General features: G+C 37.2%; 1 protein-coding gene across 1 annotated transcript in view; it reads right to left on the bottom strand.

Annotated features, from left to right (window-relative positions):
• Positions 1–13,726, bottom strand: part of LOC145254523 (solute carrier family 23 member 2-like) — a 66,667-nt gene that overhangs the window by 30,024 nt on the left and 22,917 nt on the right. Inside the window, exons 4-6 of the mRNA XM_080113049.1 lie at positions 13,102–13,283; positions 9,079–9,187; positions 3,039–3,195 (exon numbers count right to left, since the gene is read on the bottom strand). Coding sequence (XP_079969175.1) covers positions 3,039–3,195; positions 9,079–9,187; positions 13,102–13,283 — 448 coding nt within the window. The remainder of the gene's footprint in view (positions 1–3,038; positions 3,196–9,078; positions 9,188–13,101; positions 13,284–13,726) is intronic.

Genomic DNA, 13,726 nt, shown 5'->3' on the forward strand with positions numbered 1-13,726 from the left:
ACAACTCGACCAGGAAACTCATGACCATGCATAATGCACTACACTCAAAGGACGATATTGACAGACTCTACGTGAAAAGGAAAGACGGCGAGAGAGGACTGATCTCTAGAGAAGACTGTGTGAAGGACACGAAAAAAAAACTAGAAAAATACATAATACAAAACACTGAAAGGATAATTATGGCAGCGAGAGACACTGAAAAAAACAAAGCAGAAAACAGAGAGACAAACGACAAAACGAGAAAAGAGAAATGAGAAGAGAAACAACTCCACGGAAGATTCATAGGAATGACAAAAGATAAGAATAACGAAAACACATGGCATGGATGCGAAAAGGACATGTAAACCGAGAAACTGAATCTCTAATAACTGCAGCACAACATAACTAGATAAGAACCAACCATATCAAAGCAAGAATCGATAAAACACAAGAAAACAGCAAATGCAGACTCTGTAAACAAAGAGACGAAACGATAAACCATATAGTAAGTGAATGCAGCAAACTGGCCCAAAAGGAATGCAAAAACAGGCATGACCAAGTGGGGAGGGTGATGCACTGGGAATTGTGCAAACGACTGCATTTTGAGTGTACAGACAAATGGTACAAGCATAAACCCGCAACAGCGGGTGAGTATGAAAGAAAAGGAGAATCCACAGAGCTAGCCAGAGAGTTAAAAGGGATTTGGATGATGAAGAAAATACAAAATAGTATCGATAATAGTAGTAGCGCTAGGAACAATTCCGAGAAACTTCGAAAAAAGAATGTCAGAAATTTGAATCAGAGGAATAACTGCAAAAGTACAACGACTAACGTTAATGAAAACGACTGAAATATTAAGGAAACCCCTTGAATGCGGAGATTAATAGAAGACAATATAACGAATAATTGTTACAGGGAATGAAGAACACCGAAACTGCATATCTACAAGTTCTACACACCCCCATCATGCATACCCCCCATTGTTTCATCACCTTTCCCCCCAATAAAAAAGTAATTCCAAAGGGCCGAGAAGGGTCAATAAGGACTGAAAGACCGAGGAGCGAGCACCAACCAGACCCCGGCTGGACAAGCACAAAGAGAACTGGGACCTTGGGGAGGCTGAGTGCCACTCAGATTCCAGTATAAACCAATGGGCACTACCAGCGATAAATCAATGGTAAGCGGCTTTTGCGATGATGCAAGCTCATTTGCAAATGCTATTGAAGGAGGTGGAGAGAGCTGGACGTCTGGGGAGACTTGTTGTCACTCAGCTTCCAGAGAACACCACAGGTTTCCAATCAGATCGTTTGTTGACTTGTGTGAAAGCTCCATGTGAGCCAATAATAATTATAATAATGACATTAACAGTAATAAAACAACAACAACAACAGCAACAATAACAATAATAATAATAATAATAATAATAATTCTGATTTCGTTTATCAACGTCTCCCAGGGAAGGGAGGGAATTCATTTCCAGAGGATTTCCATATAATAGCAGAAGTCTTAAGGCCGCCTAAAATATGGGGAATTCGTAATCTTTCCAATTGTCCTTCGAGGTGACTTGATATTACTCCTAGTGTACCTACTATGATCGGGATTATTTGTGTTTTAACCCCATGTATACGCCTTATCTCCAAGGCCAATGGAGCATAATTGCTCCACTTCTCGTTCTCTTTCTTTCTCACAATCCTGTCCCATGATAAAGAAACGAAAGGTTTATCTAAGACATGATCTGCGACATTTTAGGTTTGGATATCTTCACTTCCCTTTCTCTGATTAAATAGATAACTAGCCTGGGTACCCGACGTTGCCCGGATGTTTGGAGGTGTGCATTGAGCAAAAAAAAAAAGTGGTAGTAGGCAGGTAGGCTCGAACCCATACTGTGAAGGAGGAAAGGAACGTGAAAAAAAGAATGTGACGTCTTTGCTGTTACACCTATCACCAAATCGGAAGTGACGAATGTTTAAATTAAGGCTAGACAATCGAAAAGAGGGGATGACTTTCGAAATTATCGGGGGGGGGGCAATCCCTCCCTGTAGAAAAGTGCCAAGTTTAGAGTGAAAGAATGAATGTTTTAGGCCAATTTTTCTATATTTCTCGTCAAAGGATCAAGCTTCAAAACGATACCGATCTCGTGAAAATCCGTCGCCTCTGTCGAAAGTTTTAGGCAAACATATTAATACACATACATACATACATACATACATACATACATACATACATACATACATACATGCATTTAGATACACAGGTGAGATTTATATTATAGATGTCATAATTTTTGTGACATCATCCATTATACTTGATTCTCTTCATCTCTATTTTAATTATAATATTTCATAATAAGACGTCATCATTTTATGAACATGGTGGCCCATTATCCCACATCCCTATTTTAATGGGTTACATCATTATTTTGATGACGTCATTAAACTTGTATGGAACAAAACTAGCAAGCAGGATCTACAGAGTTTTAGTATTATACTAGACGTTTTAGACCATTATAAACCAACAAACGTTATAATCTGTGAACTTGTATTATGCTAGATTTATGGTTAAATATGATTAAATCTTTGCTCATTTTTCCATTAAATATTCATCTTTATTAATCTCTATTAATCCCTAACTATGCATCGAACCGATACCATAAAACTTAGTTTGTTGCACATCATCATAGCAAATCTGCATACAAACTTTCCATCAGATTGGCCCGGTAGTTTCTGAGAAAAATTCAATATTATACGTGCTATTATGATGATTAATCCCTATTTATCTCTAACTGTGAATCAAATGGATATCATAATACTTAGTTTGCTACACCTCAACATAAGAAAGATCCATGAAAAATTTCAGTCAGGTGAGCCCAATAGTTTCCAATAAAACGTAGAACGAACAGACAAACAGGCTAAGAGAAATATAATATAGATGAAGTACACATTTGTCTCATAGACAATCCATAACCCAATGGTACACAGGTTCGGTGTCTGTTGATCTAGTCTAAACTATGTCCAGGAATTAACTAGTAAAAAAAATAAACACAAAGGACATTTGTTAACCTGGGTATGGAATTATAATCCAAGGTGTGGAATTGATCATTTTCTCTTTGGCATCTGTTCTGGCTAAGAATTCTTTGGTTTCTGGATCATCAGGGAAATGGCCATATATTGTGAGAATGTAAGAAAGAGCCCAGCCAAGGCACACAGCCAGCAGAATCTGTAAGGAGAAATAGAATATGTCTCTTAAATACTCATTCCCTTTCGTGTACACTGAAGATATAATCAGTGTAAGCTAGTATTACAAGACAAAACTTTTTTTCCTTATGGATGCATTATGGTTTATTTCCGTTGCTTATTGATGTCATCATAATATTTAGCTTAGTGCCGGTGTTAAGTGTTGCCATAAGATGGCATTTAGAAATTGACTTCTGAACTACTTTATATCTAATCAGTTTTTAGTTATCCTTCTTTCTCTCAAATCCATCTTTACCGCACATTCCTATGTTTACCTCGGCCTTCCCATGACAACTGACCCTGTTACCGCAACTGTTCTACATCTACTCTAACAAAAGCACACATTCATTCTTTCAATGTGACCATATTAGTAAAGTCTTCTCTTCTGCACACATGTCCCTATATTGCCTAGATTTAATCCATCATCATCATCATCATTATCGTCGTCATCATCATCATCATCATCTATATCATCATCATCTAGTCCCTTCTGATTAATGAATTAATGATTAACTTCCTCTCAGATAACGTGTAAGCCCACATTTTCACATGTCCAAAGGGCTTTCTTTGTCCGCTTGATTATGTCTAATTATTCAATAGACAGCAGAAACCGGAAATCAGAACGAGTAAACAGTCTTGACTATAACCAAATTTTCTTTCCTTCCTTCGTGTGGCTAATCTCAAAGAGAATTTCAATGAATAGATTTTCTTTTAGAGGATTTCTCAGCTGTAGGACACATTATCATGGGACTGCTTCCCTGTAGACTACAACATGGTCGCCTTCAAATCGCATGTAAACAAATACTTGTCATAAACCGTCATCATGTGCATTTAAATTTCATTCATTCGATTCCTTATGTTACATTACCGAACACGTTGTAGTCTCAGTCGCAAAGTAGACAAAGAATAGGAAAGAACTTCAATTCACTTTTTCGTCAACAACGACATTTATTTGCTCATTTTCTCGTCACCGTTGTGATGTTCCTCGCATGATTGTCTTCTAAAACGTGCGCTTGAACATCATCCATGTCTCTAACGTGATCTTCTTTTTGTAAGTCTTTATTTTTCCCTACTGGTGACGTCATTTGCATATAGCCGTCCACGCTACGTTTATTTACATAGGCATCACTAATCAAGACCCAGAGGCCACTCGGGTATAAGGGTTAAATAGTGTACAGTAGTCAATTGGACAATATAGTAATCGTTAGTAATGGAAATTCGATAAATTTGTCAACTTAAGTAAAATGGCTCATCAAGAACTTGTTTATGTTAGACTTGAAGGCAACCATATTTTAATCAGCTAGAAAGAAGGCAAACGGAAGACAGCTCCACAGGCGTGCAGTTCTAAGAAAAAAACTTTGTTCATGGAATCTACGTTTAAGTTTAGGCACAGATAAAGATAATGCTACACTTATATTCAATCCTCTCATAATATTCTCCATCATTAAACTGATAATCTATCTGTATAATAGTCGAATACTTTCTAAGATGGAGTTCCGATGTCACCCACATCTGGTGAGGTAAAACCGAATCCACTCTTTTTTGAATTGGCAAAGTATAAAACTATGTGAAACTGGAATAGGGTCGACCATCTCCCTAGATTTCATAATTAAAGGATTCTCTAAATTAGCATCTAAATATGACTACCAAGATCGTCATGGGCATGGTATATGTGTCTACATTAAAGATGGATTCCTATGTGGCAGGGATATCTCCAGAGAAGACCCTAATTTACCTTATATGTGCTTCCAGGTTGCATTTGCTTACACCACCGCATTCATATTTGCCCTCTATCGCCCCCATAACCGCGGAGTTACTATCTTTAAGCGTATATCTGAGAAAATTGACCACATCCTGTCTGCTCATCTCTCGGCTAACATTCACATTTGCGGTGACTTCAATGTCCATAACATGGAATGGCTGACCCACTCAAATAAGACTGATGATGAGAGGAGGTTTTGTCATGATTTTTCCATTGCCTATGACCTCACTCAGATTGCTCACGAGCCCACCCATGTGCCGATACTACCAGTCAGTACGCTAGCCTTCCAGACCTTTTTCTCTCAACTTCCCCTGAGCTATGTTCATGTTCCATTCTATCTCCTCTCGGATCCTCCAACCACTCCGTTGTATCAGTTAAGATAAAAATGAAATGTAATAAGTCTTCAGACGTACCTCTCCACCATACTATATACCAATACTCTATGGCTGACTGGGATAGATTCCGTACATTCATATCTGACCTACCTCTGCATTCCATGTTTAAAAATGATGTGTCCTCTATAGTATCAGACCTGACCAAATGGTTGATTGTAGGCATAGACCGATTCATACCATCTAAAAAATTCCAACAAAAATCAAACAGCCAGCCATGGTTCTCACCAGAATGTGCTGCTGCCAATACGCACAGAAATAACTTTTTCCATATCTACCAACGTAATAGATGCATTGAGACTAAAGCTGCTTTCAGGACCGCCAGCAACCACTGTAAAAAAATGCAAAAGAGAGCTATATGCTCAATCCGTTAAATCCAAAGTAGCTGAGCAGCGGCTTGGTTCGCACCAGTTTTGGCAAACAGCAAATAGAATCCTGAACAGAAGCGTGCGTTCTATCCCAACCATTATCAATGGACCAGAGATCATCTCGTCAGCTTCAGACAAGGTCAAACTATTTGCCAAGAACTTTGCAGCAAATTCTACCCTATGCGACGGAGGCCATCAACTCCCCTGTATTTCCTCCTATAATACACAACACACTAAGTAGCATACAAATATCTGTGCATGAGATCGCCAAGCTAATCAAGAACCTTGATTCCAGTAAAGCAACTGGCCCAGAAGGTATTCCAATTATAGTATTAAAAAAGCGTCAACCAGAACTTGCCCTCATACTTACAAAACTGTTTAAGCGCTGCCTTAAGAAGTGCTTTCATACAACCTTGAAAATCTCATCAGTATGTCCTGTATTTAAGAATTCAGGTGATAAGTCATCTCCCTCTCAGTACAGACCAATAAGTCTCCTGTGTGCGATGAGTAAGTTGCTGGAATCCATATTAAAAAGAAAAGTAGTCAACCACCTCAGCAGAAATAAGCTTCTTAGTGACACACAATATGGTTTCCGTTCTGCTAGATCTACAGCAGATGTGCTAATGCTTATATTTCATAGGATTAACGAATCTCTCGATAAAGGCTTCATTTCTAGGACATTGCTCTTGACATATCAAAGGCCTTCGATAAGGTATGGCATAAAGGCCTACTTCACAAGATTTCCAGCAACGGTATAACTGGAAATGTTTTCTCAATCATTAAATCATTTCTCTCTGATAGGCTCATAAGAGTAGTGGTTGATGGGCAGAAATTAGAGGCCCACAGTATTAATGCCGGAGTCCCTCAGGGGTCCATCCTGGGCCCAACTTTCTTCCTGATCTACATCAATGATCTCCCAAAACACATACTTAAATCATTCGTTGACATCTATGCTAATGACACGACCATCTATAGCAACACATCAAAGGCCGTAAATGACAATGTTCTAACTGATTCTCTCTCCTCTGATCTTGAGCGTGTGGTACAATGGGGTAAGAGGTGGCTGGTTACCTTTAATGCATCTAAAACCAAGCTCCTATCTTTACTTCATAAACGCTCTGCTCCCCATCTGGCATCAATTGAAATGGATGGCTCTCGTCTTGGGGAGGCTCCATGTTTTGAAAAGCTTCTGGGTTTGACCTTTACTCCTGAACTGAAATGGAACACGTACATCAAGTCTGTTGCCAAGGTCGCTGGGAAAATAATGGGATCCTTCTACCGTTCCAGAAGATATCTCACATATGATGCAATTCTCTATCTATATAAAAGCCAGTACGACCAAGGATGGAGTACTGTTGCCACATCTGGGCAGTACTGTTAAAAACAGCCTATCCTGCCTTGACAGAGTACAAAATAGACTTCGTGGCTTAGTGGGGGATGCCCTTTTCTCTTCCCTGCAACCTCTCTCCCACAGAAGAGCCGTTGCGAGCCTATCTTCGTTTTATCGTTATTTCCATGACTAGTGCTCGTCTGAACTCCAATCTCTGGTCCCCCCTCGCCAATCTTTCTCGAAAAACACCAATCTAGCTGAAACCACTGTCAATAATTTTCCACACTCTTTATCTGCGCCTAAATCAAAACGTAGATTCCATGAACAAAGCTTCTTTCTTAGAACCGCACACCTGTGTAACTCTCTGCCGCTTGCCTGTTTCCCTCCTGACTTCAACTTGCATGTCTTCAAGTCCAACATAAACAAATTCCTGATGAACTGCCCTCTTAAGTAATGACACTTTATCAAATCTCTGATAGTAACTATTACTAGGATACTATCCCATTGATTACTGTACACACAATAACCCTTATCCCCGAGTGGCTTCTGGGCCTTAATAAGTGGTGACCTCCATGTCAAAAAAACAAAAACAAAAACGAAACAAACAAAAATCTAGTAAGGGACGATATATTTTAAAAAAAAAAAAAACTCTTTCTCAAAGAATAGGTATTATTAGTCTTTTTCTGTTTCATCTTCAATCACAAAAAAAAATTTGTCTCATCAATCTGTGCCTAAAACTAAATGAAAATTCCATGAGAAAAGTCTCTCTCCTAGAATTGTCCGTCTGTGGAACAAAATGCCGTAGGGTTGCTTTCTAACTGTAGATAGCATGGTCATTTTCAAGTCTGATGTAAATAAATTCTCGCTATAATTAAACTCAAGTTTCACCAGTACTGATCATCACGGTGTTGTCTCCCTAACATTCATTAACCCTTATCCTAGAGTTGTGTCTAGGCCTTGATAAGCAGTGACCCCCCCCCCTAGTAATAAAATAAAAAATGTTTAAAATTTCCCACGCATAGAACACATTAAATAAACAGAAGCAAGATCATACGTAGTAAAGACGCCTTACATTACTGTGAAAAGATAACAATCGAGTGAGTTCGGGTCAGTATGAGGTAGTATGTAGCAGCGATGTCAGAAGTTAGCCAGCTATTCTCTCTCTTCTGTTTGACTGACTGTTTTTGCTTGACTTATATTTATATTTACATCACCCCCACATTCCTTGATCGGAATCTAATTGTTCGCTCATGTTGACCTTCGATTTGAAATTTCGAATGTTTATTGTTCTGCCTTTTAGCAATTCTAATCCAGTTAAAACATTTGCTCTCATTGTGTACTGATCTTGATTCTTCGATCAGAATATAGGCTTGACGTTATTGCCAGCAATCCGATTGACATCTGGTTTTGCCCTGCTGCGATATTTTCCAGCATTGTTCGTCACTCATGCAACTGCATAATCAGAAGACGAAAAAAGTTTCGAGATGAAACAATCACAAATTTACTTTTTTTTTTCTAAGATTTTCTTTTCTTTCTCTTTTCATTTCAGCTCAAAACATGGTCATCTTTAAATCCAGTATCAAACAAATACTTGCCATAAACAATCCTCATAAATATTCAAATTTTGTCCATGCCATCATTTTCAATCCTCTCATAATATTCTTCATCATTTAACTAAAAATGCATTCATCTCATTAGCACTTATCCTCGAATGGCTTTTATGCTTTATAAAAGATGACTCATTACTAGGGCTATGACAAAAGAATATTCTTTTCATTATTTGACTCTCAACTATATTTAATCAATTAATATCTTATATGTTTTTAGATAAAGTGATGTGGTTCTCAATTGATTAACTGTATCTAACTGTGTCGGATATATACTCGAGAGCCAAAACACTGAAAAGAATATTTTCTTGTCATAGCCCTAATCATTACTAAGAAATAGAGTGATTATATACAATGAAGCATGTGAACATGCAAAACTATAAATTATGTAACTTGTTTTCACTTACGGGATAACTCCTGAATATTTTGCTTTTCGGACCTTTTTTACTGAAAGGCAGCAAACGAATGTCCATGTTGTTTAAGTATAACATGAAAATAAAACTGCAACATGCTGTCCTAAAAGTATAATAAAGAAAAGAAAAGAAATAATAATAATAATAATAATAATAAGAAGAAGAAGAAGAAGAAGAAGAAGAAGAAGAAGAAGAATCATTATAATAATTATAATGATAATAATAATTGTACATGGACGATCTGAAACTTTTTGCAAGGACCGAAAAGGAGCTAGAGACACGAATTAACACTACCAGGATGTTCAGCCAAGATATCCAAATGGAATTTGGAATGGAAAAGTGCGCACAACTAGTTATAAGAAAGGGAAAACTGGAAACGACAGAAGGCATGGAACTACCCAACCAAACAGAAATGAGGGCACTAGGGAAACAAGACGACTATAAATACTTGGGAATTCTGGAAGCGGACACCATCAGAGCAACAGAAATGAAAGAGAAAATTGGAAAGGAATACCTCAGGAGAACAAGAAAACTCCTGGAAACGAAATTATATAGCAGAAACCTAATAAAAGGTATAAATACATGGGCAGTATCACTAGTAAGATAATCTGGACCGTTTATAGGGTGGACAAAAGAACTGAGACAACTCGACCAGAAAACCAGGAAACTCATGACTATGCATAATGCACTACACCCAAAGGACGATATTGACAGGATCTATGTGAAAAGGAAAGACGGCGAGAGAGGACTGATCTCTATAGAAGACTGCGTGAAGGACACAAAAGAAGAACTAGAAAAATACATAATGCAAAACACTGAAAGGATAATTATGGCAGCGAGAGATACGGAGAAAACCAACAAAACAGAAAACAGAGAGACAAATGACAAAACGAGAAAAGAGAAGTGGGAAGAGAAACAACTCCACAGAAGATTCATAAGAATGACAAAAGATGAGAATAACGAAAACACCTGAACATAGATGCGAAAAGGACATATAAATCGAGAAACTGAATCTCTAATAACTGAAGCACAAGATAACTAGATAAGAACCAACCATATCAAAGCAAGAATCGATAAAACACAAGAAAACAGCAAATGCAGACTCTGTAAACAAAGAGACGAAACGATAAACCATATAGTAAGTGAATGCAGCAAACTGGCCCAAAACGGATACAAAAACAGGCATGACCAATTGGGGGGGGCGGTACACTGGGAATTGTGCAAACGACTGCATTTTGAGCGTACAGACAAATGGTATAAGCATAAACCTGCAACACCACTCGAAAACGAGAACCACAAAATGCTATGGGGCATGGACATACAGACGGACAAACCCATCCAAGCAAGAAGACCAGATGTCGTAATAATTAACATGAAAGAAAAATCCTGTAAAATCGTAGAGTTTGCTGTCCCAGCTGACCACAGGGTGAGTATGAAAGAAAAGGAGAAACGAAGCAAATACACAGAACTAGCCAGAGAGTTAAAAGGGATTTGGATGATGAAGAAAATCAAAATAGTACCGATAATAGTAGGAGCACTAGGAACAATTCCGAAAAACTTTGAAAAAAGAATGTCAGAAATTGGAATCAGAGGAATAACTGCAAAAGTACAACGACTAACAATAATGAAAACGACTGAAATATTAAGGAAAACACTTGAATGCGGAGAATAATACAAGAAGACAATATAACGAATAAGTGTTACAGGGAATGAAGAACAAGAATATCTACAAGTTCTACACCCCCATCATACATACCCCCCATAGTTTCACCACCACTCTTCCCAATAAAAAAGTGACACCAAAAAGCTGAGAAGGGTCAAGAAGGACTGAAAGACCGAGGAGAGAGCGCCAGCCAGACCTTGGTTAGACAAGCACAAAGAGAACTGTGACTTTGGGGAGGCTTAGTGCCACTCAAATTCCAGTATAAACCAATGGCCACTGCCGGCGAGAAATCAATGGTAAGATGCTGTTGCGATGATGCAAATTCATTTGCAAATGCTATCAAAGTAGGTGGAGAGAACTGGACGTCTGGGGAGACTTGTTGTCACTTAGCCCCCAGAGAACACCACAGGTTTCCAATCAGATCGTTTACTGACTTGTGTGAAAGCTCCATGTGAGCCAATAATAATAATAATAATAATAATAATAATAATCTGCATCAAATAGTCGAAGAGTGTCAAGGAGGATAAAAAGAGCAAGAAGAGAAAGCACTAACCGGACTTCCACTGAATGAGTGCAAAGAGGACTGGGACCTTTAGGAGGCTTATTGCCACCCTAATTCCAGCGAAGTCCAATAGTAACTACGAATGAGAAATCAATGGTAAACAGCAGTTGTAAAAACGCAAATTGATTTGCAAAGTTTATCAAAAGATGTGGAGAGTACTGGAAATCTCAGTAGACTTGTTGTCACAGACTCGGGTGAACAATGAGAAATGTTTTATAACCTATGTGAAAACTCGTAGTCAATAATAATAATAATGATAATAATAATAATAATAATAATAATAATAATGATAATAATAATAATAATAATAATAATAATAATAATAATAATAAAGAAATAAACACCGGGGCAGTATCACTAATAAGATCTTGTGGACCATTGATAGGCTGGACCGAAGAGGAACTTAGGCATCTTGATCAGAGGACTAGGAAACTAATGATGATGCACAATGCATTACACCCAAAAGACAATACCAACTGACTCCATGTAAAACGGAAGAAAATGGGGAAGAGGACTAATAAATGTACGAGATTGCATAGAAAGCACAAAAAAAGCTTGGAAAAGTACATGAGCCAGAACACAGAAGGACTGATCACCGCAGCTAGAGACATTGCCAGAAGGAACAATATAGGATATGAATAAACCAAAAGAAAAATAAAAACGACAAGAAAAGAAAAGTGTGAAGAAAAAGCTCTACATGGACGATTCGAATTTCCGTATAATCTTTTTTATATCGAAATCAAAAATATTGATAAAAGTTTCATAGTTGTTGTCACGATCGCTTTCGATTCGTTCACGAATCATCTTCACGTGTTGAAGTAAAAGTGCGAAGGGGCGAAAATGAGAATTAAAAGTGAAAACTAAAATATACAATAAACGACGTTAGGTGATGATAAGTAAATATATATCAAGTCGATTAAAAGTCGATTAATACATCTAAATAATACTAGTGCTATATATAAGCATTTGATAAAAGAACATAACTGTCCCCCTCCAATCTTAAAAAGGTCCTCGTTGACAACATAAAAATCATACAACATGCAAATAATATTAAAAAAGTAAAAATTCTTGAAGCGTCATATATATAGAGCCCTTCAACCACTAAAATGATATTGCATTCGAGAAAAGCAATAACGTTCTAAAATGTCTTGCGTAGTTCGTAGTGGACGGACTTTGTTAACAGTGTCCCCAAACTTGCTTATTTTAATACTCGAATCGACCCATATTTTTAATCGACTTTTAATCGATTCTCTATAGTAGAACACAACATGGTCGTCCTTCAATCCCATGTTAACAGGCACGTGTTATGTATGTTTAATCAAAATTTGTTGATTCTAGTAGTCCGTGAATATATACACGAGACAAACTGAACACCTTTCTGAAAGCAAATAGATACCTTCGCTACGGAAATCTCATCTTCTACGAAAACTTAAAAGAAGTTTTTCTGTACCTAAAATCAGATCAAAGTTTCAGGAATACCGTTTTCTTTTTTATTATTTTCAAAAACATTCTATCTATTGAACACACAATTATCGGACTTCTTCCCAACAGGACACAACATGATCGTCTTCCAATCCAATGTCAACAAGCACTTGTTATGAACCGTTCCTATACGTAATGAAAATTTGTTCATCCAATTAATTATTTTCAATCGTCTTATAATATTCTTTATCATTCTACTGACAATCCAAACATTTTATTTACCCTCATTCTCTAGTGTCTTTTGGCCTTGATATGTGGTGATACATTACTAGAAACAAAACGAGCAATACAAAAGAAAAACTCAACTTACACCATTGATGTAGACCAGGACCGTTGACAATATTCCATGGTAAAATCAATAACACTGAAACCAATGGAAGCAATCGAGACAGATACGGTGATCGGGCTAATAAAACGCTGAAAGTGTCCTGTGAAACCGGAGGCGCCGGCTAAGAATTCGATAAACGAAGCTAAGATCAAACTTCCGGAAAGCTGAAAAGACATTTTGTTTACAGAAGAAAAAAAAATAATTATATTGACCGTATTTCTAAGATGAACAATTATCATCATTCTGTTTATTTCCAAAAATAAATCGTTGAAATGAAGATTAATCGTTATATACAAGGTGCCTTGAACAAGTTTTTTTTTTATATAGGTATTTAAAATAGTCGTAGACTATTGGAAATTCAGTATGTTATTGTTATATTGTCGTAGACACTTGCAAATTCAGTATGTTATTGCTATGTTGTTATAGACTTTTGTAAATTCAGTATGTTATTGCTATGTTGTTATAGACTCTTGCAAATTTAGTATGTTATTGCTATGTAGTTATAGACTCTTGCAAATTTGGTATGTTATTGCTATGTAGTTATAGACTCTTGCAAATTTAGTATGTTATTACTATATTGTTATAGACTCTTGCAAATTTAGTATGT

The sequence above is a fragment of the Euprymna scolopes genome, chromosome 30 (assembly GCF_053919585.1).
Source record: "Euprymna scolopes isolate OS-2025 chromosome 30, ASM5391958v1, whole genome shotgun sequence".
NCBI classification, from domain to species: Eukaryota; Metazoa; Mollusca; class Cephalopoda; order Sepiida; family Sepiolidae; genus Euprymna; species Euprymna scolopes.